Below are 18,125 nucleotides of genomic sequence, written 5' to 3' on the forward strand. Positions count from 1 at the left end.
TTGTTATTAGTTAATATGGAGTTGGACAGGCTGGGCTCTGTCTTAAAATTGCTCAACTATTATTGTAAAGATCAATATAATTTAATACTTGCTTCCTTAAATCTTTAAAATGCTAAGGTAGAAAATCTTAATATAAGCATGTGTCTGGAGCAGTAAAAAATTCGAGAGTTCAGTATTGTTTTTGATTTGTAACATCGAAGCCGATAAAATGGATCGGAAAAGAAATAGTTGTACTGCACTTGAATTTCAAAAACTTGATGAACGCTTGAGGAGTAAAACAGTAGAAAAGAATGGATCTAATTAGAAATTTACATATTTGACATCGGTGATTTTTGATATGGTGATGTGAGAAAGAAAGAGAGACCTAGTTTTCAGAAGAGATATTAATTAACTTGGGAATCAAGAATGGTAAATTTCTAAGCAAAATTATTAATTAATTACGATCCTTCCATGTCTATACACAATATTGGATTGTCCTAGCACAAAACGTCCGCCATTTTTTGGTATCTCAAACAAATTTCAAAAGAACAACTGTTGGCGTCAAATTTACAACATGGTTGGCTTCCGAAACATTGCATCGAGTACTACTGTACAGAATTGGTGGGACAATGGCAGTAACCAAATCGCCTTCTGTCGTGGCAATAAGGGCTTCATAGCGCTCAATAATGATAATTACGATTTGAACACCACGTTGCAGACTTGTTTGCCAGCGGGCACCTACTGTGACATCATCTCCGGCGAAAAGACCGGTTCATCATGTACAGGAAAATCGATTGTGGTTGGCTCCGATGGTCGTGCCCACATTTCAATTGGTCAAAACGAGGATGATGGTGTGTTGGCCATTCACGTTGAATCCAAATTGTAAGCGATACCAAAGAACTGCATATAAATATAAATAATATGTGTATTACGTTAGGGAAATTGCTTTGTATTAATAAAAAAAAAGAAAAAACCTTGACTTTAGCTGCGCCGACGCTATAATTCCCTTCCAAGCTGCATTTTTTATAGCATAAAAGCGTATAGAATATGTTTGTCTTTATTTTGATCGGTGGTTCGTTATCAGCGGTTCTGACGTATGAGCAACTTGTTTGGTAGAAAAGTATATATGCAAAATTTCAGAACGCTCTTTTAGAAACTGATGGACTACTTCACGTATATACAAACAGACGGACATGGCTAAATCCACTCAGCTCTTCGCAATCGTATATATACTTTAACGACATTTCCCTCTGGATGTTATAAACTTCGTGACAAACTTGTTCAAGGTATAAAAATTTAGCGGTAAATCGTCGAATGGGCAAATGCCCATATTTCCTCTATGTTACTGAAAATGTCGTTAAGTTAGTTTTCAAATTTCTCGCTAGCAACTCTAAATACACTTTCTAATACCGAGTGATCTTCCCTATTGCCAATGTAAAGCCTTTGAACATAGAAAACACTGTAGTAGTAGTGAAAGTTAAATAATCAGAGATATAGCTCTTCAGTAATTAAATATAATTTCACGACACTTGTGATGATTAAATGTCAGGAAAATCTGGGTTTCAAGCATCCGTAAAGAACGGCAAATTTTAAATTTATGTATTATTTACAATTAGTACAATATATTAGAAAAAATTTGTTGCGCTGAAGATGAGACGAACAAATAATAAAAACAATAAATTTTAACTGTCATGAATGCGGCTCAATGCTCTCTATTTCCTACGCGGTATGTACGCGAGTTTTCCCGAAATCAATGCGAGTTCTCATCACTTCTGTTTATGAACGAGTATATAAGCATATCTGTATGCACACATTATTATATACATAGGTATATATCATATACTCATATATTGAAATTAAATGCAGTGAGCGATTTGAATCAGTTGCGTCTGTTCGGTGACATAGCAAAGCAGTGTGCGAGAAAATTGTGTTTTTTTAGTGAAATTAAATTAAACTAAACAACAATAAATAAACAAAAATTAAAAAAAAAACAACAACAGCAATAGCTATATAGTACAGATATATGCATGTTTGGGTGCTGGCGTCTTTACACCTGTTTTATGTGTATCTTATTTTACCACACCGGACACGCTTGATAAGGCAACGCTTATGTGATATTTATTACGTTGCAATATCTAGTGATAACAACTTACACAAAATCTGTTCGCTACTGTGACTTTTCAAGTCAATTGATAAGCGATCGGGTCTCTTGTAATAAGTTCAAATAAACAAATAACTGTAGAGACGTAATACTCACACACTCAAACACATGTACTTGTATGTAGTGGAAATTAGTTGTGGCGGCATGGTAATGAAGTTTGTAGGTGGTACAAAGCTACTCGTAGAAGCACCGATTAATTTCATGAGCATGCGCTGTTATCTCTAACGAGAATTAATTACTCTGCATATTACTCAAATGTGTCAATTAATAATATAGCAATAAACAAGCAAGCGCCGAATAAAAATAAATCTAAAGATTTATAGTTGTCAACAACTGAGCACATTATATGTAATAAGCAAGCAAATAATTGAGATATTGTATATGTATATCATTCATTTCTTCCCACAAAGCTGCTCATTTGACGGAACGATCAAAATCAAGAGCTTGTATGAAAAACATACAAGTATATGTAGCTGTCATACAAACTGACTTTATAAAAGATCTTTTTATACCGTGAACAGGGTATATACGCTTGCCACGAAGTTTGTAACATGCAGAAGAAAACTTCGGAGCGCCCATAAAAAATATACATAAATGATCAGCATGATAAGCGAAGTCGATTTAGCCATGTCCATCTGTCTGTTTCTGTCTACGTTGAAAACACCGTGTCAAACTTAATATACCCTGCTCAGGTTTCAAATATTAAAAAACAACATGATTGGTCAGCTTGTACGACGCCTATATGCTACAGTGATCCGATCTGGACAATTTGTTCGAAGAGTGTAAAAATATGTATGTCATTGTCCCCTAAATATGTAAACAAAAGGGTTATTAAGCGCAAATGTAAACAAAGGTTGTTGTCTTGGCTAAATGTAAACAAAAGGGTCATTGACCGCATAAAATGTAAACAAAGTGGTCATTGACCTCGGCAGAACGTAAACAAAAAGGTCATTGACCTCATAATATAAACAAATGGGTCATTTTCCCCCAAATATCTAAACAAAAGGGTTATTGAACCCAAATGTAAACAAAGGTTGTTGTCTTGGCTAAATGTAAACAAAAATGTTATTGACACCAAATGTAAACAAAAGTTGTTGTCTTGGTTAAATTAAAAAAGGTTGTGAACTTTAATTAATATGCCATTTACCTCATAAAATGTAAACAGGCGTGAAGTAAGCTCGGGGCCGTTTTCGTAACCTACTTATACTAAATTTTATGTATGTGCCTAAATTTCCCCTTCCTTTCAGCTTGAACGTTGTGATAGGCGAGATCTGAAAATACTCAGCTTAACAGGTTTTCAAGATTACCGCTTCTTTTTCTCAAAAAATCTCTTAACAGTTTTTTTTAATTCATAGCGAGGATACAAATTTTTAAACATATACATATGTATACGTAATATACCTCAACTTCTTCAACATAGGTGTATGAAAAAACCGTAGCTATTTATTTCATAATACTTTGTTTACCCATTAGCAAACTCCGTTCATAACAACAACAAAGTGTCGTTGTTATTCACTAGCGGAAAATTTTATCATTTTCACCGTATCAGCGGTTTCATTATTGCGAGTTTTCTAAACCAATTAATACAAATGAAGAATAACTCGTTTTCAAAACTAACAGCATTGTCGAACTATACAATTGATTACTACTCAAAAGCAATCTGCATACACAAGTGTTTCTGGGTAGTCAATAGTGATTGACTTTGCTTGCCGAGTAACCAAGCGAAGAAATATGATAATTCAAGTAACAGTACATCATACCTTATAATTTTAACGGCACATAAATCGAAAAATATGCCGGAAATGTAAAAGGGAACCTTCTGAGTGGAAATTTTTTTACATAATCTTGAAAAAATCTCCTCGAAGATTATTATCTTATTGCATTGAGGGAATTAGTAAGGCCAATGATCTTGAGAGTAATGACGGCGGTAGCTTAGCTACTGGCAGGGCATCCCAAATCTGTAAGGCCGAATGTGAGCACCGAAGCTACCACAAATCAAACCACATAACACAATGCTTCTGCACGATATGTCGTAGCGTCTGTTTCACATGATAGTGACGACTACAGCGGGCGTCGGTCTTGGAGCAAGCGGCTTGGGTTATAAACGCATTATAAACATGTACATTTATGACAGGTTCTTAGGTCAAGGTGGCAGTCATACCAACGAAATAGGAAACCCATCTTTCTGCTGATACTTGATTAATGAAACCATATTGACCCTAAGCTCCAACCGGAGTTAGAGTAAATAATATATATTTTGGAAAACGATTCCACTGTAGTGACAGTGAACTTAATTAACAAGCAATGACGAGAGGAATCTGCATGCTATCGGCAAATTATTTTTTCTCTTTATCCTGAAGCCTTCTTTGGAGATCCCTGTAATGTAAATAATTATGTCACTCCACTTAACAAACGTATTTACTAGTAGTATATTATATTTTCAAGACTGATGAATCGAACTAAGGTCGGAAGTCACTTCGTAAGTATTGTAGTATTCTCTTCGGTTTTGAGACCGCGCTGACTTTTTCAGTAACACATACTTATGCTATATAAGTACCTTAAAATTGAATGAGTAGCCTTAAAAGCTTTTCCTATTCAAAGCCAAGAACAACTCTTTGTATCATCTCTTTTATTAGTGATCTCACAATCATAGTTCTTCAGCCCAATATATAATCGTAGGTATCTCTAAACTACATTACAACTTATCCTAGTGATAGATCGCTTTAAAAAGCAAAAGTTATGCGTAGTAATTTGAGCTGTGTCGGCTCTTCAATGAATTCTCAATTGATGAATGATTTCTGATTAGCAACCGATAACCGTTTAGTTAAAGCCAAATAGATTCAGCATGCACAACTGCATTATTCACTGCCTACAACTACACTATAAACTCACTGACAATTTATAAACTAATCTAACAGAATTTCTATAAAAGAGGCGTCTTCAAAAGCGACGCTAAGTAGTTTTCGTTTCATATTCTATAGAAGAGAACTTCGTAAGTTTTGTTTACATATTATAACACCGCCTAGTAGACGTTATCAACTGCAACAATGTATCGGAGCAAAGCGCCTATCTGCTTGGCAGTAATCTTGGCAATATCGTGCCAAACTATCAATGCTCAATTTGATCCGAACTATGTGGGAGGAAGGACTACTATGGTGCATCTTTTCGAGTGGAAGTGGGATGATATCGCTGTAGAATGTGAAAACTTTTTGGGCCCCAAAGGCTATGGCGGTGTTCAGGTGAGTCAATAGTGACCAAATAACATTCTTAGAAAGAAGCTTGCCGTATTCTCTTGCTAAAACCCACATAACCCTAATCAATAGGTTTCACCAGTAAATGAGAATGTCGTTGTGGGCAATCGTCCGTGGTGGGAACGTTACCAACCCATCTCATACCTACTGACCACACGTTCGGGCAACGAACAACAATTTGCGAATATGGTGAAGCGCTGCAACAATGCCGGTGTTCGAATCTTTGTAGATGTCGTATTCAACCATATGGCCGCCGATAATGTTAATGCGCATGGTACTGGTGGTTCAAAGGCCGATCCGAGTAATAAAAGCTTCCCCGCTGTGCCTTATTCGAACACAGATTTCCACGCCACATGCACAATTAATGACTACAATAATAAGTACGAGGTGCGTAACTGTGAACTCGCCGGTTTGAAGGACTTGGATCAAAGCAAATCATGGGTGCAAGATCGTGTAGTCGATTTTCTCAACAAACTTGTTAGTCTGGGTGTAGCTGGTTTCCGTGTGGATGCTGCCAAGCATATGTGGCCGGCTGATCTCGAGGTAAATTAGCCGTCAAAAATCCATTATGATAGTAATATGCTACTTTTCACGCTTAGGTAATCTACAATCGTGTTAGTAATTTAAACGCTGAACATGGTTTCCCTACCGGTACGCGTCCTTTCATATTCCAAGAAGTTATAGATTTAGGTGGTGAGGCCATTTCCAAAAATGAATACACCAACATGGGTGTGGTCACCGAATTCGCACACTCCAATTCGATTGGTAAAGTGTTTCGTGGCAAGGATCAGCTGCGTTGGCTGGTCAACTGGGGTCCAGAGTGGAGTTTTCTCAACACGGATCGGGCATTGGTTTTCGTAGATAACCACGACAATCAACGTGGACATGGCGCTGGTGGTGCGGATATACTCAACTATAAGACAGCAAAGCAATATAAAATGGCCAGTGCTTTCATGTTGGCTCATCCATTTGGCATTACGCGTGTCATGTCTTCGTTTGCATTCGACAACACCGATCAAGGTCCACCAACAACCAACGGTAATAACATTGCTACACCCATATTCAATGCGGATAATTCCTGTGGCGGTGGTTGGGTATGTGAACATCGTTGGCGTCAAATTTACAACATGGTTGGCTTCAGGAACATCGTGGCTGGTACTAATGTGCAGAACTGGTGGGACAATGGCAGCAACCAGATCAGCTTCTGTCGGGGGAACAAAGGCTTCGTGGCAATTAATGGAGACTCTTATGATCTTAATACTGCGCTGCAGACCTGCTTGCCAGCTGGCACTTATTGTGATATCATTTCTGGCGACAAATCAGACTCTAATAATTGCTCTGGCAAGCGTGTTGTTGTCGGCTCGGATGGACGCGCTAACATTTCTATCGGTCAAAATGAAGAAGACGGCATGCTAGCTATACATATTGAGTCCAAATTGTGAACATGTACTAATTTGACTATATTTACGAAATCATTATGCGAAATTTAAAACAATAAATGGTTGAAATATATTACATAACTGCTTTTAGCATATATTTGGAGTAAATCTTATAAATCTCGATTCCTAAAGGAGATTAGGTTAGGTAAGGTTAGGTTAGGAGATCGATCCCAAGAAGGATCTCACTTGGGCAGCTTAAACGCCGGTCCGTTGTGATACCTAAAGGCGGTTATACCGAAAACATCTTAAGTAATGAGTTCTAAGAATAAATCTCTTTATTGAGTATTTTTTAGCACATTTTTAGCACACAGAATTCTTGCAATACTGTCATTTATAGAAAAAAGAGTTTGATGTATTGTGAACCCGGTTTAATGTACGCATTCCTAGGCCTAGAATACTAAATTTTTTACTTAAGACTGTCCTTAAACTATTGCACGAATTTATATCTTAAGTATCTCAGTTGCCGAGCTTCAAAAAATTATGAATCGCTATATTCGAAGCCGAACAAAGATGCTGGTAGTCGCTTATGCCTCGCCACATGTTGAACAGTAGTCTAACTTTAGCAGCTCTCTTTGCATTTTTGTAGGCCTTGAAAGCTGTTTAGCTTTACATTAAGTTAAGTTTTGGCGACTTAACATAAATCTTTATTTGCGAGTCTTTCTTTCGACTCTTGCGATAAGTAATTCGAACGGATCTAGTGTGTACAAAAGTTAGCATAGAGGCGTCCTAACGGAAAGGATATACAGCATGTAAAAACTGTAAGCTTCTTATTGCCGATCCGTTCAAGGATGCCATTATAAACTCACGCCAAGCTCAGAAAATGTTGTGGTATATTTAAATGGCTCGCCCGACCAACCAAAAAAAAGAGCGTCATAGCAACCAGTCGCGCTCAGCTCACACACGTAGATGTGTAGGTATGTAGCACAGCCATTGCTATAGTGGCTGCTCGATTGTTTAGTCCATATTTACTTTACTACGTACACACATACATATTTCTGTTTATGCAGTTTGTCGCTGCAAAACCCTAGTAAACACTAAACACTTGGGAAAAAGTAGCACAAAAAGCAAAATAAATAAGTGACATACAAAGCGTTTTAAAATAACAATAATAAAAAAATTATATACGTAAAACTTTTTCGAACAAATATTTACTAAAACTACAGAATTTCGTTCGCTGTTTTTTGTAAAATTTTACGAAAATTGTAAAAAAAGAAATTTTAAACAAACGCGTTTATTTTGTATTGATTTTTACCGCAAACCTAACGATTTTTACATATTTTCTATTAGAAAGCGCTTCATAAAACTAAACCAAAATGCTGCGTATACCAGGAATGCCGTTTCTGCCGGGCACCACCTTTCGGGATGTAAGTGTTACATTAAACAATACATATGCACACCGAACACACATGCATACAAAAAATGTGAGTATCAAACTATATGTACATATATACACGCATACATTTCCAGCTATCACGCACGAACTTCCCCAAGCCGCAGAGCCTTATGAATTTCCAAGGCATTAGTATGTTAAACGATCGCCAACCACCCGCCATGGTGGACGTTGGTGGCATGTGCATTGATATCAATTGCCCACCGACAGCCACACCATCACTGTATCCGCCAAAGACTGGACCCAAACTGCCACCATGGATTGCTTACGATAAGAAAGTGCTCGGTTTTGATGCATTCTTTAAGGAGACTCTACACGAGGTCTACAATGCGCCCTATCAAGTGCGTAAAGTCAAGATTATGTATTATCTGGAAGATGGCACTATGCAAATCACTGAACCGAAAGTGGACAACTCGGGTATACCGCAAGGTTGTCTGGTGCATCGTCAGCGCATACCGAAACCACCGCCGTGCCAAAATGAATTCATCTCGATATTGGATCTTAACGTCGATACGAGCATACAAATATTCGATCGCATTTATCACATTACAAATTGTGATCTTTTTACGCGACATTTCCTAAATCGTTCGGGTATAGCCGTACCAGATCCCGTCGATATGCCAGTGTATGTTGCGGCAACAATTTGTCGTACATATATAGTTTCAACGTCAACTAAAATTTTAATGCCTTTTTAGTGATCCCACAACGGAAATGCGTAAACGATCGGCGCGAAAGATACACAATCAACCACCGAAAAAGCATTCATTCGCACAATTTTTAGCATTCGATCGGAAAGTGTTAAAATTCCACGGCTACTGGGATGATCGTTCGGAGTTCGGTGATGTTCGTCGTTTAGAAATATGCTATTATTTGGCTGATGATACAATGGATATAAAAGAAATTTTTCCACGTAATTCAGGGCGTGAAGGTCCATCGCTCTTCTTGAAAAGGGGAAAACTGCCAAGGGTAAGTAATTGATAGAAATGTGGATTGAGTAAAGCGCAATTGTCAAAATTAGTACCGTTACTTATTAACGCCATTTGATATCAATATTGTTATTGCTTTACTGAAGAAAATTCCATACAAAAATCTTTCGATAATGTCATACTCGTAATACATAAATTGATAGTGAACCACATCCGTTGCTCCAAAGCGCTTTAGTATACTCGGGCAGACTAATTACATGAAATACTATATTAGACCCCTTAGATTAGATTAGATTAGATTAATTTTGAGGTATGCACTTAAGGATGATAGAAGAGAGTATATTTTTACGCCACTTTTGCACATAACTCGATATCTCGAAATGGCGTTAGGCGTTCACAAAGTTCGAAAATGTCTATAGAAACAATTACTGGGTTTAATTTATTTCAAGGAATTCAATGGCCTACCACTACCTGGGCAAGAAACACCACAAACGCTATTGAATGTGCTCGGCACAAGCATGCGAAATGTACGCTACACCATTGATCCACTGAATATCGGCGAAAAAGAGGTGCTCTACTATGCCGATCGTGATCTACAAATCGGCACCGTGCTAAATGTGTACGGACGTGCTGTGGTGCTTACGGATTGTGATGAATACACGCAGGAGTATTATAGAAAACGGGTTTGTAACACTTCCGCTTACACTGACATTTGCACGCATTTTCTAAACTCATTTGCTCTCCCATTCCACGATCATTTCAGTATGGTATTGAGAACTTTACTGCGGCACCAATACCGTCACGTGGCGACGATTGTGCGCCGATTAAACAAAAAGAACGCATACTGCCACCCTATAATGGCTGGGGTTCATATGAGGATTCCGAGGGCAATTGCATCTCAGTCGAACCCAAACCGCCGCAAACTGATTTTAAGAAATTCATCAAACTGGATCGTTACGTGCTTAGGTTTGGCGCTAAACTATTATCGACCATACGTGAGAATTGTGAACGCATTTTCATTATATCCTATTACCTATCCGATGATACCATACAAATATTTGAGATTGCCGAACGTAATTCCGGTTTCTTGGGTGGCGAATTTATGAAACGTACACGCATACCACTGCCGGGCCAAGAGAAGTTCACCTCGAAGCGTCCACAATACTATCAGCCATACAATTTTTATATTGGCGCCACAATGAGCCTCAAGGATCACATCTTTCACATTGTTTCCGCCGATGAGTATACGCTTATTTACATGGAGCACCATCCATATGAGGTGGCTGACGCATACGCTATAACGGTATATAAAATGTTAGACATATTCACATTCTTTGTATTTGCAGTATCCAATGGCCGATATCAAGTCAATTATGCTGAAAATTCGCGATGCAGCGAAGTCCGATTACAAGGGCTTCCTTTGCCGTTGCCTACCCGAGGGGGCTGAATCGGTTAAGGATGTGCAATTTATTGGTTTCGATTCACTCAAGCGTGCACTTATCAATCTGCTGGCTGATGACATCACCAATCACGAAATTATTACGGTCTGTCGTTACTTCTCGGCTGAAAAAGCACCGCCACAGGCATGCAATCGGGAGACGGTACGCGCTGCGGTGCACTTGGAGTTGAAACGTTCGCTGTGGAATGCAATGGATGAGTTGAAGGAGCACCTGCACCACATCAATCCGTTGAACAAACCATTCCTCTCTGAGGCGAAATTACGCTCGACAATGAAGGGCTGTCGCCTGCCATTCATACCGGAACTAATTGATGATCTACTCAGCGTTTTAAATCATAATGATTGCGGCGAGGTTGAGGTATGCGATTTCCTGAACTTCATTGATATGGGTTGCGGCAAAGTGCCTGATATAGCGCCAATGAATATCAATTTCGAACTATGTCCCAAGATACCGTTCCTACATAAGGGGCGTCTAGTGAATATAAGCTGCTTCCTGCAATACTTAGGTTTGGATGAGGAGACGAAGCCAAAGGAAGAATTGGCGAGTTAGAATTCTAGACGCTTGGACTTAATTAACTTAATAATGAAGACTTGCAATATAATTTTCATAAGATTCAAATTTTTTGTCAATTAATTTTATTTTATACTATCACACTTACACCACCAAAAAACAAAAAAACAAAAAAGAAAAAAAAAATAAATAAACGCTTCTCGTAAAGACTTTTGTAAACGACTGCAACGAAAACCGTAATAGTAGTATAAAATATATGTACATATGTATATATAATATAAATGATGAGCGTGTCAAGATAAGTACGTCCATCTGCGCATGTACGCGAACTAGTTGCTCAGTTCACGAGACATCGATCTAAAATTTCGCAAACGCAATTTTTCCCCCAAAAAACTGCTAATTTTTGTCGGAACCAACGATATCGGGCTACTATAACATATAGCTGCCATACAAAATGAATGATCGGAATTAAATGCTTGTATAGAAAACTTTCTCATTGGACGAGCTATCTTCACGAAATTCGGCAGGGGTTATTGTCTAAGCCATTTATGCAATCTCCAGAGAAATTGTGCATATCGGAACACTATAGCATATAGCTGCCATACAAACTGAACGCTCAAAATAAAGTTGTTGTTTGGAGAAGTTTTTTATTGCACGAGATATCTTCACGAAATTTGGCACGAATGATTAATCAAGACAACGGAATAATCTCCGAAGAAATTGTGCATAACGGACCACTATAACATATAGCTGCCATACAAATGCGCAATCAAAATCAAAATAAACATATTTTATACCTTTTTATGCTTTACGAAATACACCTGTGAAGGGTATTATAGCTTCGGTACAGCCGAAGTTAGCGTTTTTTTTTTTTTTTTAATTCGTAACGCGCTGTATCGTGTTCGCAAGTACACATAAACGTATACATGGAGTGAAAATGCTGAATAGAAATTTAGTTGATAAATTAAATTAATTTGGTATTTCAAAGAGTGTTCATATATAAAATTTAATAAGCACAGATGCATATAAATATGTATGTAGTATGTATGGTATATAAATTCATAAAATCTGCTTAAGACAATTTCACATAAAAGGACAAATTCATATGCACAAACATTCACTAAAGTGCCGTTAATTGTTTACAAAAAAGTTGGAATGTGCGAAAAAAAAAAAAACATTTATAACTGTACTACAAAAGCCAATACTTGAGCATTGTTACTACTACAGTGACCACAACCAATATTTTAATATTATTTCAAGTATACAAAAACACACACAAATAAAACGTTTTAGCTTAAATAAAAAGGAATTAAATTCCTATAAATAGCAACTACCCGTAATTATGCCACTGGCGCAGAAAATACATAGCTTAAATAGGCATTCATTTTCACAACTTTCGTAACAATGCTCTTCAGTTTAATGTATATATGTATAGTGTGTTTGTATGCAAGTATATGAAAGCAATTGTTCACGATTTCGCGCTTGTTTACAGGAAATCGCATTTACGTAAAGAAAAGTTTACAATTTTGACTCAGTTAGCCAGTTAAATGTCTGTGGCTTGCGATCCGATGACGGATTTATGGCTACATTAATAATGGTTGGCTTGTCGGACAGTTTTTGTGCCTCCCTCAGCGCTGCCTGCAGTTCTGGTATCTCCTTGCAGAAGTAACCTTGCAAACCGAACATTTTCATCATTTCCTCATAGCGCACTTGAACACCCAAAGCGGATGGCGGTGTGCTAAAATCATAAACGAGCAAAGCAAATAAAAATGAAAATATTTAAAATTTTCTGTTTGACAACTTACACTTGTGACAAATCGCCGGCATTTCGTATGGCATCGAATGTTTCCTGATCGAAACCACCATAAATACCGTTATTGTTAACAATAACAATCGTAATTGGTAGCTTGTAGCGCACCATAGTCTCCAGTTCCATGCCGGAAAAGCCGAAAGCGCTATCACCTTCCACGCATATTACACGCTTGCCAGGATAACGATCGCGGCAATACAGTGCTGCTGCAATAGCGAAACCGGGTCCAACGCCCATTGTGCCAAAAGTGCCAGCATCTAAACGATGACGTGGCAGTATGTTGAAAAGCATTGTACGTCCAATATCCATGGTGTTGGCACCCTCGCTTACAATGATGGCATCGCGTGGTATCAACTCACGCAGATGATGAAAAACGGTATAGTAATTTAGCGGCGAAGCAGTCTGTAAAGCCATGCTGCGCACTTGTTCGCGATTGCGCTTGCATTTGTCGCTTAGCTCTTCCCACCAGGGATTGTCACTTGGAAATTCGAAATTCACTGCGTTCATCTGCTCAAACATTTGTTCGGCAAACGGTTTAATATCCGATTGTATGGCGATCGAAGCTTGAACGGAATTATGCAATTCTTCTGGACAAATGTCGACCTGTTGAATTCAAAGTATTTAGACAAAGAGAAAAATACGATATATTTTTCTAAGTACATACTTGAATAAATTTGACATCGGCACTGTAGCGTGGCGGCTTGCCAAAATGCAGTATCCAATTTAGACGTGCACCCAACAACAACACAACATCTGCCTTTTGCAATGCCAACGAACGAGCAGAGGAGACACATTGTGGCGCCGTATCGGAAACAACACCTTTGCCCATTGGTGTTGGCAGGAAGGGCAAATTGGTGTTCTCAATGAAATGTCGTAAAATATTTTCGGCATGTGCGTAGGCGGCACCTTTCCCGATGATAACAAGTGGACGCTTTGCTGTACGCAACAAATTGCCAGCACGTATAACATCGTCATGTGCCGGATACACTAGTGGCGCAACTGGATGTGACAATGTTTTATAGATCTTGTCTTGTTCCACACGCGATTGCAACAAATTGCCGGGGAAATCAAGATAAGAGACACCTGGTCGTCCGTATGTCGCATAACGCACAGCCTTCTCCACATGCAATGGTATCAGCGATGCGGTAGGCGGTCGAGCCGCATACTTGCAGTATGGACGTGACATTTCCACTTGCGGATACTCCTGAAAACCGCCAATTCCCTCATGATCCTGACTGGTTGAACCACCAATTACCAGCAGTGGCCAACAATTCACTTGCGCATTCGCCATACCACCTATTAAGGAGAGAATCTTTTAATTTGTGTCATAATATTTGTTTGGCCTATCACATACCGGTTACATGCAGCAATCCTGGTCCAGAAACAACAAGACAAACAGCAGGTTTGCCAGTTAAAAAGCCAATTGCCTGAGCGGCATAGCAAGCTGACTGCTCGTTACGCATTCCAATGTACTTAAGGCCAGCAGCTTGAAAAGCCATCGATAGTTCAATAACAGGTATGCCGATAATACCGAAGACATATTCTACACCCTGTAAAGAGTATAAAAAAATTATTAACTAAATAGCACATCAAAATTTCTTAACTGAATGTAAACAAGAAAAAACGTTAACTAACCTTCAGAAGTATATTTTTTATAGCATTAAAAAGTATGAAAAGATTTTTAACTTAATTTTGAACGGTCAATTTGTATGCCATGCGATATGCTATAGTGGTCCGATAATTTCTTCGAAAATTGTACCGTTGCTTTGGACAATACTCTGTGCCAAATTTCTTTAAGATATCACGTTACATAAAGAAATCTTCCATACAAGGACCGGACTTAAATTTATCAGTTTGTATGGCAGCTATAAGCTGTAGTGTTTCGACGTCGACGGTACGACAAATGAGCAGCTTCTTGGAGAAAAAAGGACGTGTGCAAGATTTCAGATCGATACCTCAAAAACTGAGGGACTAGTTAGGGCTTCCGACATTTTCTTATATTTACAGAGAGCTTTTTGCACCATATTCCAAAATAAATTGCATTTCATTCAAATATTCTTTGAAATCAAAACAATTGTACCACCATTTACTTACGTCTAGTAAGTATTTTATTATATCTGTATATGTCTGTGTATATGCGTATAACATGCATAACTGAAATTATTTTCTGTTATCTTTTTTTTTACCAAAAGTTATCGTGGCATTTTTTGATAAGGGCTGCAGCGCGAAGATTAAGTAAACTTAATCTGATTGTGAGGGTTCATTAGCATATATATGCCTTATTAATTCAGCTCACAAAGATCAAATATATATTGGTGCATAATTACTATTTTACAGGTGTACTTTGATCAACGAACTTTGCAGCTGATAAAAAAGTAAGTACTGTGAAATGATGGCGAAAATATGGTGCAAAAAACCCACCGGAATATGGTAGTCTTATATTAAAATATTATCTATATATAATATAAAAAACTATCATACATTTGCTAATTTAAAGCAATAAGGCTTTATAGCCTTATACCAAAAAATGTCTATTTTTATATTATAAATCTATAAATATATTAAGAATATAACAAAATAAAATAATCATTGGATAATTTGTTATTATGTTTAAGAAACCCCATTTTGGGTTACTATCAGCAAGCCCTTTATGAACACTTTTCATACCTGCTCTTTTAGAGACTCCGCAATTATCTGCACTGCTTCAACTTCTGGCATTTTTTTAAATTTATTATGATTTGCACTTTAAAAATAATTAACTCTATACACCAAACTTAAAATTTTGTATATAAATTTTTATTGTTATAAGTATTATTAATAAAGATAAATACGTTGATTCAGTTCAGCTGTTTGTGACAGACAAACGAGACGAAGAATAAGCCAAATTAAATGCAATCTGAAAACGTCTACTCTCAGATATTATACCGATAACATAGACGATAGTTAATCTATTGCTACCGATAAAAGAGTAACGAAAATTCTTTTACCGATTACAGTTCGTAATTCGTAAATGAGATTTTATCGTCTGCAAAATACAATTTATTGTGAGCCAGCAGTTTTGTTATAAACTTATTATTAGAAAATACATATATATAATACCTCCACACCTAAAATAGTAGTTCCTATAGCTATTTTCAATTTTTCACTGTTAAAATAACAATGGTTTCTGGATATCTAACCATCCTAACAAGAATGTGTAGAATATATCAAAAAACGAAAAATTAAACAACTTGTACATCTGGTATCTTCTTTTATTCTGTTTTGCTTTGCTTTTCGCAATTATTCTTAAACATTATTTTGCAATCACACAGCTCTAATAAGATAATGGAATTATTGTTGAGTAATTTTGGTGGAGTAACAAAATATTTGCTAAGATTTAGGAAATATAATGAAGTTCGGACAGGAAATATACGTAGCTATAGTTTATCATCATTGCATGATAGCTCTGCTACTGCAAAGTTGTCTGCATCTGCCGACACGACAGACCTTACTACCCATAAACAGAAAGCACAACATAAACGCACGCAGAATTCATTGCATATAGCGGTTATTGGCGTTCCAAACGCAGGAAAAAGTACATTTATTAACAACTTAATTAATCATCGGGTAAGCGTTGCTACGAAAAATTTCAATTGAGCTTTATAATTGACTTTGCTGCTTAGGTATGTCCGACATCGTCTAAAGTGCATACAACACGAAAATCCAGCAAAGCAATTTATACAACGGGACAAACCCAACTTGTCTTCTATGATACACCAGGTTTAGTTACACCACGTGAAATTAAACGGCATAATTTGGAACAAAGTTTCAAAAGCGCCTACAAACATGCAATTCAACATGCAGATATTATCGCTTGTATGCATGATGTATCCAATTCATGGACGCGTAACGCCTTACATTCCACTGTGATCGAAACACTGAATGAATACAAACATTTACCAAGCTTTTTGATTTTGAATAAGATTGATGCACTGAAATCTAAACGTGTGCTGCTTGAACTGATACGCATCCTAACCAATAACACTATTAATACCGCACAATCAGTTGGGAATAAAAATCAAAAACGACAGTATAAGCGAATTGAAGAATCCCCTGATAAACCAGTAGCAAATTCAGAGGATAAGAAAGATGTCAGCTGGAGTAACTTCCAAGAAGTTTTTCTAGTTTCATCCATTACTGGTAGTGGTCTAAATGATATACAAGTAAGAATAACGATACAAAATATTTCTATTAAAGTAAAAACAATACTAATTAATTTACAATACTTTGCTGCAATTGTAATAAGGATTATCTGATAAGAGCCGCAAAGGAGCGATCTTGGGAATATTCCAAAGGGTCTTTTACTGATGAAAAACCGGAAGCGCTTATTGTGGAGAGTGTACGCGCCAGACTCTTAGATTACTTACCACAAGAAATACCATACAATTTGCATAGCGCAATTGAATACTTTTCCGAAGATAATGGTATTACTTACATATAATATCTGTTATTATTGTAAATACTTGTGTATCAATCTTTTTCTATACAGGCACAGTTTATGCATCAGTAGAGGTAACTTGTCCGTCAGCTCGTATTGAACGTTTAATTTGTGGCGAGTCGAATGGAAAATTAAGACAAATTACCGAACGTGTAACTTCTGATTTAGTAGAAACTTTTGGAAAACCAATCTCCTTAACCATATCCACACGAAGTAAGAAAACGAATTAAAATAAAATTTGTTAAAAATAAAATATTTATTTTTTCGGTAACTAATTGTATTTATTTCATCAGTTCGTAAACTATAGTAGTTTTAAATTGGATACCAATTCATCTACATTTTTTTCTATATCCGGTCCAATGCCCAAAACCGTTGCTGTACCAGCTTCTAATTGCGTACGTCCTGCATCTCGTACTAATTCAGATATTACACCTGCATTTTTAGCACGATTTTGTAAATTTGTAAGCTCTTCTAAGGTATTTACACGCAATACAATTTTGGGTTGTCCCAAAGTTGACCAACATTCTACTAATTTTTGCTTATCTTGTTCCTTTTGAGATTGTTGATAGCAAAGTATAGCTGCATGTGCGCACTGTGCAGCAGTTTTTCCTTTAGACATTTTTAAATCACCTCGCACCACTAATACCAGTTTCGTACGTGGTGCAGTAACGGCACTAAAGATTTGTTTAAGCATTTTTTTCTAATATAAAGTTAACTGTTTT

The 18,125-nt window shown here is 37.2% G+C and overlaps 6 protein-coding genes across 6 annotated transcripts; 4 read left to right on the forward strand and 2 right to left on the reverse strand.

The window, feature by feature from the left end:
- The first annotated feature begins 553 nt into the window (after positions 1–553).
- Positions 554–865, forward strand: LOC138856912 (alpha-amylase 2-like). Its single transcript, XM_070107853.1, has one exon. The coding sequence runs from the start codon at positions 554–556 to the stop codon at positions 863–865; it is 312 nt and encodes a 103-aa protein (XP_069963954.1).
- Positions 866–5,082: 4,217 nt separating this feature from the next.
- Positions 5,083–6,911, forward strand: LOC106625105 (alpha-amylase A). Its single transcript, XM_036375096.2, has 3 exons — positions 5,083–5,379; positions 5,464–5,934; positions 5,991–6,911. The coding sequence occupies exons 1-3, from the start codon at positions 5,188–5,190 to the stop codon at positions 6,831–6,833; spliced, it is 1,506 nt and encodes a 501-aa protein (XP_036230989.2). The 5' UTR covers positions 5,083–5,187; the 3' UTR covers positions 6,834–6,911.
- A 901-nt stretch (positions 6,912–7,812) lies between these two features.
- Positions 7,813–11,382, forward strand: LOC118683173 (EF-hand domain-containing family member C2). Its single transcript, XM_036375058.2, has 6 exons — positions 7,813–8,194; positions 8,298–8,845; positions 8,916–9,186; positions 9,596–9,829; positions 9,910–10,425; positions 10,493–11,382. The coding sequence occupies exons 1-6, from the start codon at positions 8,144–8,146 to the stop codon at positions 11,153–11,155; spliced, it is 2,283 nt and encodes a 760-aa protein (XP_036230951.2). The 5' UTR covers positions 7,813–8,143; the 3' UTR covers positions 11,156–11,382.
- Positions 11,383–12,067: 685 nt separating this feature from the next.
- On the reverse strand, positions 12,068–15,799 carry Hacl (2-hydroxyacyl-CoA lyase). Its single transcript, XM_036375087.2, has 5 exons — positions 15,594–15,799; positions 14,281–14,476; positions 13,591–14,222; positions 12,922–13,529; positions 12,068–12,854 (listed from the first exon to the last, which is right to left on the reverse strand). Exons 1-5 carry the CDS (start codon positions 15,642–15,644, stop codon positions 12,635–12,637), a joined length of 1,707 nt encoding a protein of 568 aa, XP_036230980.1. The 5' UTR covers positions 15,645–15,799; the 3' UTR covers positions 12,068–12,634.
- Positions 15,800–16,192: 393 nt separating this feature from the next.
- On the forward strand, positions 16,193–17,674 carry LOC118679775 (GTPase Era, mitochondrial). The gene is made up of 4 exons (XM_036375107.2): positions 16,193–16,532; positions 16,589–17,128; positions 17,212–17,389; positions 17,455–17,674. The coding sequence occupies exons 1-4, from the start codon at positions 16,251–16,253 to the stop codon at positions 17,631–17,633; spliced, it is 1,179 nt and encodes a 392-aa protein (XP_036231000.2). The 5' UTR covers positions 16,193–16,250; the 3' UTR covers positions 17,634–17,674.
- Positions 17,636–18,097, reverse strand: LOC118683612 (peptidyl-tRNA hydrolase 2, mitochondrial). Its single transcript, XM_070109321.1, has one exon. It carries the CDS (start codon positions 18,095–18,097, stop codon positions 17,705–17,707), a length of 393 nt encoding a protein of 130 aa, XP_069965422.1. The 3' UTR covers positions 17,636–17,704.
- Positions 18,098–18,125: the final 28 nt, after the last annotated feature.

The sequence above is a fragment of the Bactrocera oleae genome, chromosome 4 (assembly GCF_042242935.1).
Source record: "Bactrocera oleae isolate idBacOlea1 chromosome 4, idBacOlea1, whole genome shotgun sequence".
NCBI classification, from domain to species: domain Eukaryota; kingdom Metazoa; phylum Arthropoda; class Insecta; order Diptera; family Tephritidae; genus Bactrocera; species Bactrocera oleae.

What these genes read in the sequence shown, in the direction of transcription:
- Hacl (XM_036375087.2), bottom strand. Translation starts at nt 15,644, where the DNA reads ATGCCAGAAGTTGAAGCAGTGCAGATAATTGCGGAGTCTCTAAAAGAG. An exon ending in AGGATTGCTGCATGTAACCG is followed by an intron (nt 14,223 to 14,280) that starts GTATGTGATAGG and finishes TCTCCTTAATAG; the next exon opens with GTGGTATGGCGAATGCGCAA. An exon ending in GCCGGCGATTTGTCACAAGT is followed by an intron (nt 12,855 to 12,921) that starts GTAAGTTGTCAA and finishes TTATGATTTTAG; the next exon opens with CACACCGCCATCCGCTTTGG.
- LOC106625105 (XM_036375096.2), top strand. Translation starts at nt 5,188, where the DNA reads ATGTATCGGAGCAAAGCGCCTATCTGCTTGGCAGTAATCTTGGCAATA. An exon ending in AAGGCTATGGCGGTGTTCAG is followed by an intron (nt 5,380 to 5,463) that starts GTGAGTCAATAG and finishes CCTAATCAATAG; the next exon opens with GTTTCACCAGTAAATGAGAA. An exon ending in TGTGGCCGGCTGATCTCGAG is followed by an intron (nt 5,935 to 5,990) that starts GTAAATTAGCCG and finishes TTTCACGCTTAG; the next exon opens with GTAATCTACAATCGTGTTAG.
- LOC118679775 (XM_036375107.2), top strand. Translation starts at nt 16,251, where the DNA reads ATGGAATTATTGTTGAGTAATTTTGGTGGAGTAACAAAATATTTGCTA. An exon ending in GTGGTCTAAATGATATACAA is followed by an intron (nt 17,129 to 17,211) that starts GTAAGAATAACG and finishes AATTGTAATAAG; the next exon opens with GATTATCTGATAAGAGCCGC. An exon ending in ATACTTTTCCGAAGATAATG is followed by an intron (nt 17,390 to 17,454) that starts GTATTACTTACA and finishes TTTTCTATACAG; the next exon opens with GCACAGTTTATGCATCAGTA.
- LOC118683612 (XM_070109321.1), bottom strand. Translation starts at nt 18,097, where the DNA reads ATGCTTAAACAAATCTTTAGTGCCGTTACTGCACCACGTACGAAACTG.
- LOC138856912 (XM_070107853.1), top strand. Translation starts at nt 554, where the DNA reads ATGGTTGGCTTCCGAAACATTGCATCGAGTACTACTGTACAGAATTGG.
- LOC118683173 (XM_036375058.2), top strand. Translation starts at nt 8,144, where the DNA reads ATGCTGCGTATACCAGGAATGCCGTTTCTGCCGGGCACCACCTTTCGG. An exon ending in GATCCCGTCGATATGCCAGT is followed by an intron (nt 8,846 to 8,915) that starts GTATGTTGCGGC and finishes ATGCCTTTTTAG; the next exon opens with TGATCCCACAACGGAAATGC. An exon ending in AAAGGGGAAAACTGCCAAGG is followed by an intron (nt 9,187 to 9,595) that starts GTAAGTAATTGA and finishes ATTTATTTCAAG; the next exon opens with GAATTCAATGGCCTACCACT.